Consider the following 13,068-nt stretch of genomic DNA (forward strand, 5'->3'; position numbering starts at 1 on the left):
ATCTTCTGATTTTAAAAAAATGACAGAAATAAAATTTATGGAAAACTACCTTTTTAGTCCATTTAACTTGAATATTGTTCTTTGCAGTATTAAGAGTATCTGTATATTTAATAAACTTTAAGGTTGTTTCTTTTATTAGAGCCTATATGTAAGAGGGAAGGCAAGATAATTTATGCAAACACTAACATCATTTCTGCTTCATTAGGTAGTATTCTTTGTGGTCTTTAGATGTGTATTATGAACTGTGTTTGGACTTTTCATTTCTGTTGTTTAGTGGTAAGTGTTGAGAACCTTAAGGCTGTAATTTGTAATTAACACCTAGAACTAAAGTTTATAGAAAATTAATTTTATGAGTACAGGTTAAAGGATTTATGGTGATATAGTTTAGAGAACAGAATAAAAATGATTTGACTACTCCTTCAAATGTAGTAAGGGATGGGTAAGGAAGATATCAAGTTGCTTTTCTGTAATTTTGGCAGATTAGAGAAAATGAATTTGTTGCTTTTGGTTGATCATAAGGAAGTATTTCCTGACCATGGAGGTGATACTTAGGAATATGTGCTGAGAGAAAGCATGGACTTGACCCTACACAGAGACTTCAGGTAGGAGAGTAGTCATCTTTCTGTTGTGGATGGCTAGGTAAATCTTTAAGACAGTGACTAGGTCAGATCACTAGAAGGCCCTACCACTGGGAATCTTTGACATTTTCCTACTCTCTTTTAGGGATGTGAACATTGATTCATGAGATTACTTAGAATTTTACAGTGTGTCATTGATTAATAACATATAATATCTGTCTGAAAATCTTGTGAAGTTTGGAAATATGGTGAAGGACTTAGTTGGCAGAGGAGAAGTTTTTATTACTGTTTGACGTGGCTGAGATTTGTTTGCTTCTTAGTTAGCATTTGATTCTTGCTTACCCATTGAGACTTTTGATGCTAAATTGCTCAAGGAAAAACTTCTGAAAGATCAATGTCAGTCTTCTGAGGCCAAGTAATGGTTGGATTGTCTGCCTTCCATGAATAGTAAGAACTGGTGACTCCTTTTGAGAAGGCAAATAATGAGTTGGATATGGCAATCTAGCAGGTCTGTTTCTCTTTCTTCCCCCCGTAGGCCTATCAGCAGTCTGATGGGGCAGAAGACAACAGAGATGGAAGGTGTTCCAAACTTGGCAAAGGCCATCAATCTAAGGAGGTAAGCTCTGATTTTGAGCAGGTAGAGCAGGTGGCTCTTCCTGCCTTAATCATATCCTCTTGCTCTTTGGAAAGAGGGATAAAAAAAAAAAAAAGAGCATTTTTAAACAAGACTGAAGTATCTCCATTAGCTATCATATGGGGTGCATTTTAGATTAGTCTTTTGATTCTTCTTTTTTCTTGCCCTTCCTCCCATTTTTCCGTTTAGATGCCTTGATTTTTTTTTTTCCTCCCCAGAATATTTACAGTTTAAGAAAATGGCAGATTAGTTATCTGTTGTTTGGGGATAGGAAGGATAAACAGAATCTTGTTTATTTACAGTTAATCTCAGGTTTTGGCTATTTTGATGAGTGAGATGATAAGGTTTTAGATTTTTCCTGAGATCATTTTGAGGTTTGGGTTCATATGGTAACTATTAAACAAGAAACGATCTTTTACTTCAGATATAATGCAACAATATAGACATAGATTAACTTTATGGTACTTGAGGTTTTCAAGGGTGTCTTCCAATCTTGCCAAGATGGGCATTTCTTTTCTGCTTTTTCTTCCCTTCTATTTCCCTTTTCTTTTCCCCTTGCTGATTACTTGGTGGCATTCAAGACTTTGAAGAGACAGCTCTTTCCTGAATTTAAAGGTACTTCTCAGTTAAATGTATAACATCTAATGTGAGTTAGGCCTTGAGAAAACTGAGTCCTTTGACTATATTTACTGAGTATTATAAATATTTTCAGGATAGAGTGAGAGGTGCTTCTGAATTCGTATTATATAATCTTGATGGTTAACTCATATACCTAAAAAGATAGTGTTAATATTTAGAATTAATACAGGTAGGAAGATATGAACTACGGAAAGTCAGTTTTCTATCAAGCTACTTGCTGGAGTTTTTAGGTTGAAGGGCATAATCACCAGAATAACATTCAGAAAATCATCTAGAATAACAAAAACATAAACTGTGCCACAAAAAAAACATATATAATGACTCAAATGTTATATATATATATATAGTGTCATGTGAAGTTTAAATTAAAATGAATGCTTTCAATAGATTGGTGGCTCCTTTGGAGACACAGGTTTTTTCCTACTTATATCTCCAAGTTTGTCATAGTCACCTACACTAAGTAGGAGGAAAGGAAAGGGAATGAAAGATTGGATTGTATGTGGAATATTTTTATTGTGCTAGGCCTAGGAGTGGTGCATACAGCTTTTGCTATATATAGGTAGACCATTGTAAGGATTTTAAAAAAATGTGACAGTCAGTCACTATCAGACTTTACCTAGGCTACTGTTTTAAGAATGCAGGGGAAATTAATACCTATTCTTCTCAAACTACTACAAAAAATTCAAGAAGAGGGAAGGCTCCCTAACACCTTTTATGAAGCCACCATTACCTTGATTCCAAAACCAGACAAAGACATTACAAAAACCAAAAACTATAGGCCAATATCTCTTAACGAACATTGATGCAAAAATCCTCAACAAAATATTAGCAAACCGAATTCAGCAATATATTAAAAATATCATATACCATGATGAAGTTGGATTTATTCCTGGAATGCAATGCAAGGTTGGTACCATATCCAAAAATCAATCAATGTGATAACACCGCATTAACAATCGAAGTGATAAAAACTGTATGATCATATCAATAGATGCAGGAAAAGTGTTCGAGAAAATCCAGCATTGATATATGATAAAAACTCTCAGCAAAGCAGAAATAAAGGGACCATACTTCTACATAACAAAGGCCACATACGACAGACCTACAGCTAGTATCATACTCAGCTGGGAAAGGCAAAAGCATTTTCCTTAAGATCAAGAACAAGGCAAGGATGCCCACTTTCACCACTCCTCTTCAACTTTGTATTTGGAAGTCTTAGCCACAGCAATAAGACAAGAAAGAGAAATAAAATGTATCTGAATTGGAAAGGAAGAAGTGAAACTCTTGTTATTTGCCAATGACATGATACTATATAGAGAACCCTAAAGATTCCACCCAAAAACTGTTAGAACTGATCAATGAATTCAGTAAAGTACCAGGTTACAAAATAAATATTCAGAAGTCAGTGGCATTTTTATACACAAATGATGAACTTTCGGAAAGAGAAATTAAAACAATCCCATTTACAATTGCATCGAAAACTATAAAATACCTGGGAATCAAATTAACCAAGATGGTAAAGATCTGTTCTCAGAAAATTATAAGTCATTGAAAAAAGAAATTGAAGAAGATACAAATAAATGGAAGCATATACCTTGTTCATGGGTAGGAAGAATCAACATCGTTAAAATGGCCATACTACCCAAAGCAATCTATAAATTCAATGCAATCCCTATCAAAATACCAATGGCATTTTTCAGAGAGCTAGAACAAATAATCCTAAAATTTATATGGAACCATAAAAGGCCCAGAATAGCCATGGCAATCTTAAGAAGAACAAAGTTGGAGGTATCACACTATCTGAGATCAAACTATACTACAAGTCTACCATAATCAAAACAGCATGGTACTGGCATAAAAACAGATACATTGATCAATGGAACAGAATAGAGAGCCCAGAAATAAATCCACACCTGTACACTCACTTAATGTATGACATAGGAGGCAAGAATATACAATGGGGTAAAGACAGTCTCTTCAATAAATGGTGTGGGGAAAATTGGACAGATAACATGCAAAAAAAGAAAGAAAGAAAGAAATTGGACAACACCATATACAAGAATAGACTCAAAATGAATTAAAGACTTAAATGTAAGACTCAAAACCACAAAAACTTCTAGAAGAAAACATAGGCAGTAAACTCCCTGATATTACTAACAGTAATTTCTTTTCGAATGTATCTCTCCAGACAAGGGAAACAAAAGAAAAAAAATAAAGAAATGGGACTACATCAAACTAAAAAGATTTTGTACAGCAAAGGAAATCATCAACAAAACAAAAAGACAACTGACTGATTGGGAAAAGATATTCGCTAATGAGCTATCTGATAAGAGATTAGTATCCAAAATATATAAAGAACTCATATAACTCAACAACAGCAAAAACAACAACAAAACAATCCCATTAAAAAATGGGCAGAAGACCTGAACAGATACTTCTCCAAAGAGGAAATACAGATGGCCAATAGACAAGGTCACTAATCACCAGATAAATGCAGTTTAAAACCACAATGACATATCATCTGATACCTGACAATGCTTATCAATAAATTAAAGAACAACAAGTGTTGGCTAGAATGCGGAGAAAAGGGAACCCTCGTACATTGTCGGTGGGATTGCAAATTGGTACAGCCGCTAAGGAAGACAGTCTGGAGGTTTCTCAAAATTTAAAAATGGATATATCAGCAGTTGCTTCTGAGTATTTATCCAGAGAAAACCAAAACAATAATTCTAAAGATCTATGCATCCTAATATTCATGGCAGCACAATTTATAATAGCCAAGATATGGAAGCAACCTGGATGCCTATCAACAGACTATTGGAAAAAGAAGTTATGGTTTATATATACAATGTAATATTACTCAGCCATTAAAAAAATGAAACCTTACCATTTGCAACAACATGAATGGACCTAGAGGCTATTATGCTGAGTGAAATAACTCAGAGAAAGATAAATACCATATGATTTCACTTATATGCAGAATCTAAGGAACAAAAAGAACAAGCTAATCAAAAACTGACTCACAAATATAGAAGACAATTTGGTGACAGACAGAGGGGATGAGGGGTTTGGGGAACTGGGAGAATTGGGTGAATGGTTAAAGAAGTACAAATTAGTAGTTGATAGATGGTCACAGGGATGGGGAGCACAGCATAGGGAATGCAGTTAGTATTAATATATTGGCTAGATAGAAAACCAGAGGAGAGAAGGAGCAATTATGGGCATCGTTTTATAGAAAACTATATAAATGTCTAACCAATGTACTATATACTTGAAACTAATCAAAAAATCTTTTTTTCAAAAAAAGAGTACAGGGGAGCAAAGGCTAGAGCAGAGACACCGGTCAGGAGGTAATTGTAATAATTCAGGCAATTGATGATGTTTTACACCAAGGTGGAAGTGATGGGAGTGATGCAGGTAAAAAAAGTGGTCATATTTTAGATTTATTTTCAAGGTAAAATGGACAGAATTTGCTGATAGACTAGATATGTGATGTAAGAAACATAGAAGAGCGAAAGGATAGCTGCAAGATTTTTGCCTGAGTAAGAAGATTATGGGAAAGGGCAGATTTAGGAGAGACATTCAGTTCAGTTTCGGCTTTGTTGACATCTTAGTGGCATCGTATTGTAAATTGTTTTGTATTTTTTATTTTCAGATATATGTTCAACATCCTTTCATTCATTTCTAGGCACCATCCCATCTTAGTACATACAGATGTACTGCATTCCTTTTAATAGTATCTGTCCTTGTTGTATTTGAAAAACGTGTGTGCCAGGCACTATTTGCCCTTTACAAATATTAACTCAATCCTAATATCAGCTCTGATATGCTGTCATTATTTCTCAATTATAAATAAGGAAACTGAGATGCAGAGAGTTTAATATACCCATGGTAACATAACTTGAAAGTAGTAAAGTCACTACAGTATAGTCCATTGTATATCATAATTCACCAACCAACTAATGACAAATTTAGGAGTTAGTATAAGATATGTTGCATAGGGTATCCATTTTCATATCTTTGGACATTGGTATGTATGTTTCCTGTAGGATAAGTAAAAATAGTAATGCTGGGTCAAAGGAAATACACCTTTATCTACTTTAGTAGATATCACCAACACAACTTTTGAAAGAGTAGTTACAATTTATCCTCTCATGATGCCTATCTTTTTTTCTTCTTATAATTCTTCAATCGGATAATATTTTTGCTTATCTCTATATAACTTTTAATGGTAAATCAGCACAGCTTGTTTGTAATGATTCTGAGCAGTGTATTTAAATCCTGTGCTATATATTGAACTTGTAGCAGCTGTTAGAGAACATGAAGAATAATGAGTATTCAAGCCAAGGAAAGTGTGTGTGTGTGTAAATGGGAACACATTGTGTTTGGACTGGGGTGAGGTAGGGCTGTTCACACAATAAAGTCATCAGGTCACTAACTCTTCCTCATAGGTAACCACTGTCTTGATTTCTAGCACATTAGATTAGTTTTAAATTAGTTTTGTATGTCTTTGAATTATGTATTCTTTTGCTTCTCTTTCTATCCCTCAATATCCTGCTTATGAGATTCGTCCATGATGTGGTGTATTGCAATTAATTTGCTCATCTCATTGTCACGTAGTATTCTGGTACGTGAATATTTATCCATTCTGCTGTTGTTGGATATTTGGGTTGTTTCCATGTTTGGATTATTACAAATAGTGCTGCTTGGAGCATTGTTTTAAGTGCCCTTTGGTGGACATGTTTATGCACTTTATAGCAATGATCTTGGTTTGTCATAGGATTGGCAAATATTCAACCTTGTTAGATCTTGCCAAACAGTTTTTAGATTGGTTATACCAATTTATACTCCTGCCAGCAGTATATGAGAATTCCGGCTGGTCCACATCCTTACCAGCATTTGATGTATTGTGTTCTTCATTTTCACTATTCCGACAGGTATGTAGTGTTGCATTTTGGTTTTAAAGGCAGTTCTGTGATGATTAATAAAGTTGGATACATATTTTTCTAGACAGTTTGATGCCTTTGGGTTGAAGTATCTATGAAAGGTTTTCTATAAGAACAGAAGGGTTTTTGTTTGAGGTAGAAAAGGGCACTCTTCTTTATTTGTTTTTCCCAAGTGAAATTTTAAAGTAGATTCCAATATATAAAACATTAAAAAGAGTATTTCCTGAGGGCCAGTAAAACATGGTAATTAAAAATAGATTCCGGACCCAGACTCCTCCATTAGGAATCCTAGTTTTACCATTTATTAGCTGTATGACTTTGAGCAAGTTACTTAATTCCTCTTTGCTTCAGCTTCCTCATATCTAAAGTGAATATAATAATATTTTAATCATAAGGTTAATGTCAGGCTCAAATAAGTTAGTTTATATAAAGTGCATAGGACAGTGCAAGGTACTAATAAGTAGTATATAATGTTAGCTATTATTAGTAGTGAATGTGATGGTGATATAAATTTATTTTATGAATTCACATCAAGTTAGCTGATGAAAATAGTGAGGTTCTCCTGTGGGGTACAAATTTGCAATTGAGGATTATAGATGATAGCTGTGATTTGTATTAGCCTCAGCTTCAATTTTCTTTTTCATTCTTTCTTTCTTTTTTGGGGGGAGGAGGGGGGTTGCATAATACCAAGAAAATCTTAGTTCATGCAGATATGTAATTTTAAAAAGTTAAGATTTACCCTGGTAGTTTTAAGATCACTCTGTTAGATTAGTGTAATTAACAAGAAGTAGTAGGAAATGTGTATTTCGAAATTCTTACTAAATATCTCAGTTTGCTCAGATTCCTGTTTTAAAATAAAAGAAGCAGCACTAAAAATTATTGTGGTTTCAATATCTATTGTTTTATCCCAACATATCTGCACTATGTTTGCTTTTTTTGTTCTCAGCCACAGGGTAAGATGAGCAGCACATGTACTCACTCAGTCAACCCTTGCCTATATGATATAGTATGCTCTGCGGGGACTATGGCGTGTGTTTACTTGCTGGTGTAATTTTTAGTGAGCCAACATATAGGCTTGATTAGAAATAAATCAAAATCAGAGCTACAGTTTTTCTAATTTATGACATATTTTCAAGACATTCAAGCAAAGGTGGCAAGTAAAGCTACACAAACCAGAGATGAGTTTAGCAAGCAGCATGTTATGTTTTGTTTGGTGTCTGGTGCAGTAACATTAGGCATATGAAAACATTTCTGCGTGTGCCGCAATAGTTCATAGTAGTTACGTCAACAACCATCTGACGCAGTCACAGGCTGTTGCTTACAAACAGCCCTGCCTGCACGCAGGTAGCAGACTCATAAACCAAGAGAACATTTCCAACTAATGTCAGGCCTTCAAGCAGACTTAAATAAGCATCTTGACAAGCTCCTCTTGCATCAGCTTCTTTTCTCCCCAGCAGACTGTCTCTCAGGGCTCCTTACCCAGTACGGGCTCCTCCAGGCTGGCCAGCCTAACCTCTGCCTCACCACCAGCACAGCTTTGTGCCCAGTACACGCTCATCACCATCTGTCTTGAGTACTATAATTTCTTTATGGTCTTGCTTGGCCTGTACCTTCTCTCTGATATCATCCTTTTTGTGAAATCCTGTCCCTGCATTCTAAAATTTTTCTAGATTTTTTAAAATACATTTTTCCAGTCTAAAATTTTTTTTTAATATCATAAGATTGTACTCTGTGAGCACTGCCCCAAATCAGTGCCACTCACAAACTCCATCAGCAGAGGGAGCTAAATAAAAGAAGATGAGTCCCTGAAATTAAGGTCTGAAGCAGAAAAAGTACTTACAAACAATGACATTTTCACATACTGCTCAGTAAAGAAAAAGAGCTTGAAACATGTTAGAAATCAATTATTTTAGTCCTAATTCCAGGTTAAAACTTCTATAAGGTGATTTGTAAAGTGTTTTTGAAAGGTAATTCTGTATCCGACGTTTAATTTTTTGAAATCTAGTTTATCCCTCCTCTGAAAGTTTTATTTATTAAGGATGATGAAAATGAGGTTACTAGTCTTGTGAAAAATTTCACATGGAGTTCCAAGTCCTAAAGTTGCTAAGGATTATGGATAAACCATTCCAAGTTGTTAAGGTAGAATTTTCAAATAAATTTCTTATATTTTGTTTTGATTAAGTATATGTATCTTACTTTCAGTTAGCAGACTTGAAGAAAGAGAAGCAGAATTGAAGAAGGAATATAATGCATTACATCAAAGACACACTGAGGTAGGTTACCGGGATCTTACCATGCTAATATTGAGACGAAGAAATTAACCTTAGAAAATATGTCTTAACATTTCTTTGGGGATTATTTTATTAATTTTTCTTGGGGATTATTTTCAGAAAACAGTAAATTCCATTTAGCATTTACCTAATTAACAAATGTTGACTTTTAATGTTTTTTTATTTGGAATTTTCACTTGATGAATGAGTGTGCCACAAAATAATGTAATTATTAAGACAATTCCAATAGTTTCTTTGGCCGGCTAAGTAAAAACTTATGTGTGTGTAATAAAAAGTATACATGATGTTAATATGAAAGAATTTAATTTATTTTGTTACCAGTTGGAAATTAGTCCATTGGTAAATGATTGGTAGTGTCTCTCTACATTTATGATCCAGTTTAAAGGACTTAATTTCAATCACACTTATAACAAATAACAAACACAAATTATAATGTGTTGAATCAAAATGACTCTAAAACAGATATTCTACATGAAATTTCAGTATTTTAAATTAACAACTCCAGCACATAATCTCTCAAAAGCAAATCAGAAAATGTACTTGAGGGTTTTTTAAAATCCTTTTTATGATTCTCTATCAGCCTTTCATTAGTTGCTTTTGTTTCTGTCTTCTTAATGTGAAAATTGTTTCTGTGTATCATGATAAGTCTGGGGTTCACATACCTAAATATGTAGAATTTTCATAGATGCATGCATTGTTTGTTATAAGAAAAATATAATTCCTTTTTCCCTTTCTAGTCCAATCTCTCCCATGATACAGATAGTTCCTATCTTCAGTTCTCATTTTTATTTCACTAATTTCTGTTATCTTGTAACCTGTCCCTGGTAGAGACCTATATTTTGCTTTTAAAGGAGATAAAACCACACTGCACTGTGTTTCACTGCTTCGGAATAATGTGCTTAACACTTTCTTGGGGAGAGGTTGGAATTTCTTCCTGACATATGAGATTTGATTATTATTATGAAACTCAGTGGCAGAGGGAAAATATTGGCGATGGAGGGCTCTGGGAAGACAGAAACAGCTTCACAGCAGCCTTTTCAGTATGTGAAAAATAAGATGGCAGTTGGTGGATGTTAAGACTTAAAAAACAATCGATTGTTAAAAGCCTATTCTTAGTTCTTTTTACACCATTTCACTGACTGAACAATGCCGTGTAATTATACATCAATGCTATAATTATACATATGTTTGGGGAAATATATAATTGACATATACAAATATATAATTGATAGTGATGATACTCCTTTTGTTTTTATTGGAGTTCTAACCTTTGTAATAATTGAGGATTATTAAATTAGGATATGGTTAGTTGAGGTATATATAAAATATGTGCATTCTTGAAAAATCAATATAAAGGGAAATTTCATATTTTTTCTCAGATGTTTATTTAATAGAAGTGATGTTTTACAGGGAAAAAAACTGACATCTTTAAATGAAAAGATAATTTTTTTGTTCTATTCCTTCAGAGAAGGACAGTCCAGGAAGAAAAAAATATTTCAGAAAAAATCTTAAATACAAATTCAGAGAGCTAGGCCTGTGCCGTAACCAAGGCTGATTTCACATAGCACCGCAGCTGTTTTCATAGGATACCCCCCCCTTAGTCACGAGCAGCTTTTGTCCTCTGCCCTGATAGGCTCCCTTTATTTTGCTTTCCTCTAGGAAGGTTTATGTAACACAGATATAGCTGCTTTGAAATGTGGGTTTGTTTTACTGTAGTCCACATTTTTCTGTGTTTATACATCTGTACGAGAAATGCCAATTAGCAGTTATAAAAAGCTATCCAATGCTAAACTAGGTGTCCTTTAAAGGTAAATTCTGGAAACCTTCAGGGAAAGGAAGTATGAAAGATTCGACCTTCATTTTTTCACTATTTCAACTAAGGTAATCTTTTTATAGACACAAAAATCTGCTATGGCTCTTTTTGTAATGTGAATAACTTCTCTAATCAATTCTAAAATTTTTTGCACATTATTGAATTTGCTTAAAAGACATGTCTAAAAGGGCATTGGAGGAAATATAAACATCAAGTAATCGTGAGGCACTCTTAATATTAATCACCAAAAACTTGAACCATGGGCTTACATTAGGGAGTATTTAAATGCTTCTCTTTTTATCCACTAACCAAACTCTATCAATAATGTATCCCCCTTGTAGAGATTTAAGTTTAGAAAGAAAATATGAAGTGATTTGTCCCAAATCCCATGCTTGTATGTGATGTGACTGGATTTGAACCTAGATCTGTCTGATTTCATTGCCTGAATTTTCAGTAATGCTTTCAGGTTATGGGTGATAAAAATGCACTAGAAAATTTTCTGTGCCTCTTTGCTTTATGACATCTCACCAACTTTAAGAATAGTGGTTTTGTGGATACAAATATATGATTCTTGGGTTGTGTATGGAAGGATTCAAGGCCAACATGAGTAAAGGGATCCATGACTTCATTATTGCCTTGCTTTTCAGTTTTAGCCAAAGTTGGCAGTCAACCTCTGTTGTGAAGATTTTTCTAGGTGGTAGAGGAATTGGGACTTTCCAGACAGTGTGCCTGGGATCCTTCTTCCTGACTCCAGCTGTTGCTTGCTGAATTGACTCCTGAATATGTGTAAATTAATGTACATACCTTAAAAATTAAGAATTGCAGTTCTGAGATAAGGAAGAGTGTGGCTGGCTGACCCAATAGCAGATCATCTAAAGCATGTCCTGTTTTACTCTCCCCTCTCTCTTCTATCTGGCAACACTGATCCTGCCCTCCCTCTCACTTTTTTTTTTTTTTAAATCAGAACTACATTATGAAGCCCTGTAATTAAATTTTAATTTTTCATTGTACAATTAATATTTTTGACTTTTTCATGCATTAATAGGATATCGTGCATATTTTATTTCAGATGCCAGGAAATGCTTTAGGGTGTGGGATTTTCTGGTGGGTGCGAGGAAGAAAGGACAATGAGCTTATTGCCAGGCTAGAGAATTGACTGAAAGGCCAGATGCAACATGAGTCCTATAATGTTTACCTGTTTGGATGACGGATGACTGAATCAGAGGGACCTGAATTCTGGCCCCAAAGCCAACTAGAACACAGTTGATCATTAACCAGCTAGTCAAATTGGGCAAATTATTTTAACCTCCTTAAGCTGTTGTAATATTGTTGTGGAGATTAAATGACATAATGGCTGTAAATGCACTGGCTGACTTGTAGTTGGTGCACAGTAAATGTCGATTGCCATTTTGTTGTTATTCCTTCCCGTTAAATGATAGTTTAGTTGGGTTGGAACCAATTAAATTACACAGACCATTTTGGAATGTCAGAATACTATATCTGATATTATTTGAGATCAGTCATTTGAAGAAGTCTTAGAATTTAACATTTCCTAAATGAAATTTTTTTTTATTTAATTGACAAGAATTAAACTATAGGTGGACTATTTGTGGGGATAAAACTAATTCTATCTTTGCATTTTATTTATATATATTTTTCTATGTTAAATAAGTAGATTACTTTAAAAACATCTAGGGGAGATTTCTGCTGTCTTCATATGAATGCATAAAGAAGCAGGTTCTTCCATTTGAACTATCAATTTCATATGCTTACATAAGAATTCAACTTAGGTTTTCTAAAATCTTTTTACAATATAAATTGATATCTATTTGGCCCAACTAACACTTTGTTATATTAGTCTCATTTAAATTTTATTCCTTAAAGTTCTTGATGTTACAAGAAGAAAACAGCTCATTATTTTTAGCTTGCTGACACAAAGACAGAAACTGTATTCCTGCAAAACTGTCCTTTAAATGGTGGTAAAGAGAAAATCTGTAAATTTAAAATAAAAAGCATATAAATTTAAAAATCAAAAAAATATATACCATATCCATGCGATTCTGTATTCATTTTTCCTTTGCCTGACACATTTCTTGTTCGGATTAGTCTTAAGTGAAGAACAACCTGATTATTTTATAATGTTTGATTTGATAGAATTACTTATCTT

General features: G+C 34.0%; 1 protein-coding gene across 7 annotated transcripts in view; it reads left to right on the top strand.

The window, feature by feature from the left end:
- SPAG9 (sperm associated antigen 9) overlaps nt 1-13,068 on the top strand; it is a 113,360-nt gene that overhangs the window by 33,559 nt on the left and 66,733 nt on the right. For 4 of the 7 annotated variants that reach the window (XM_036222055.1, XM_036222057.1, XM_036222054.1 and 1 more), the window contains exon 3: nt 9,000-9,070. In XM_036222055.1, coding sequence (XP_036077948.1) covers nt 9,000-9,070 — 71 coding nt within the window. Of the gene's footprint in view, nt 1-1,113; nt 1,195-8,999; nt 9,071-13,068 lie in introns of those variants that run through there. The other 3 variants (XM_036222063.1, XM_036222064.1, XM_036222062.1) reach the window with 2 other exon arrangements.

Source organism: Rousettus aegyptiacus, unplaced genomic scaffold, assembly GCF_014176215.1.
Source record: "Rousettus aegyptiacus isolate mRouAeg1 unplaced genomic scaffold, mRouAeg1.p scaffold_m13_p_6, whole genome shotgun sequence".
NCBI lineage: Eukaryota > Metazoa > Chordata > Mammalia > Chiroptera > Pteropodidae > Rousettus > Rousettus aegyptiacus.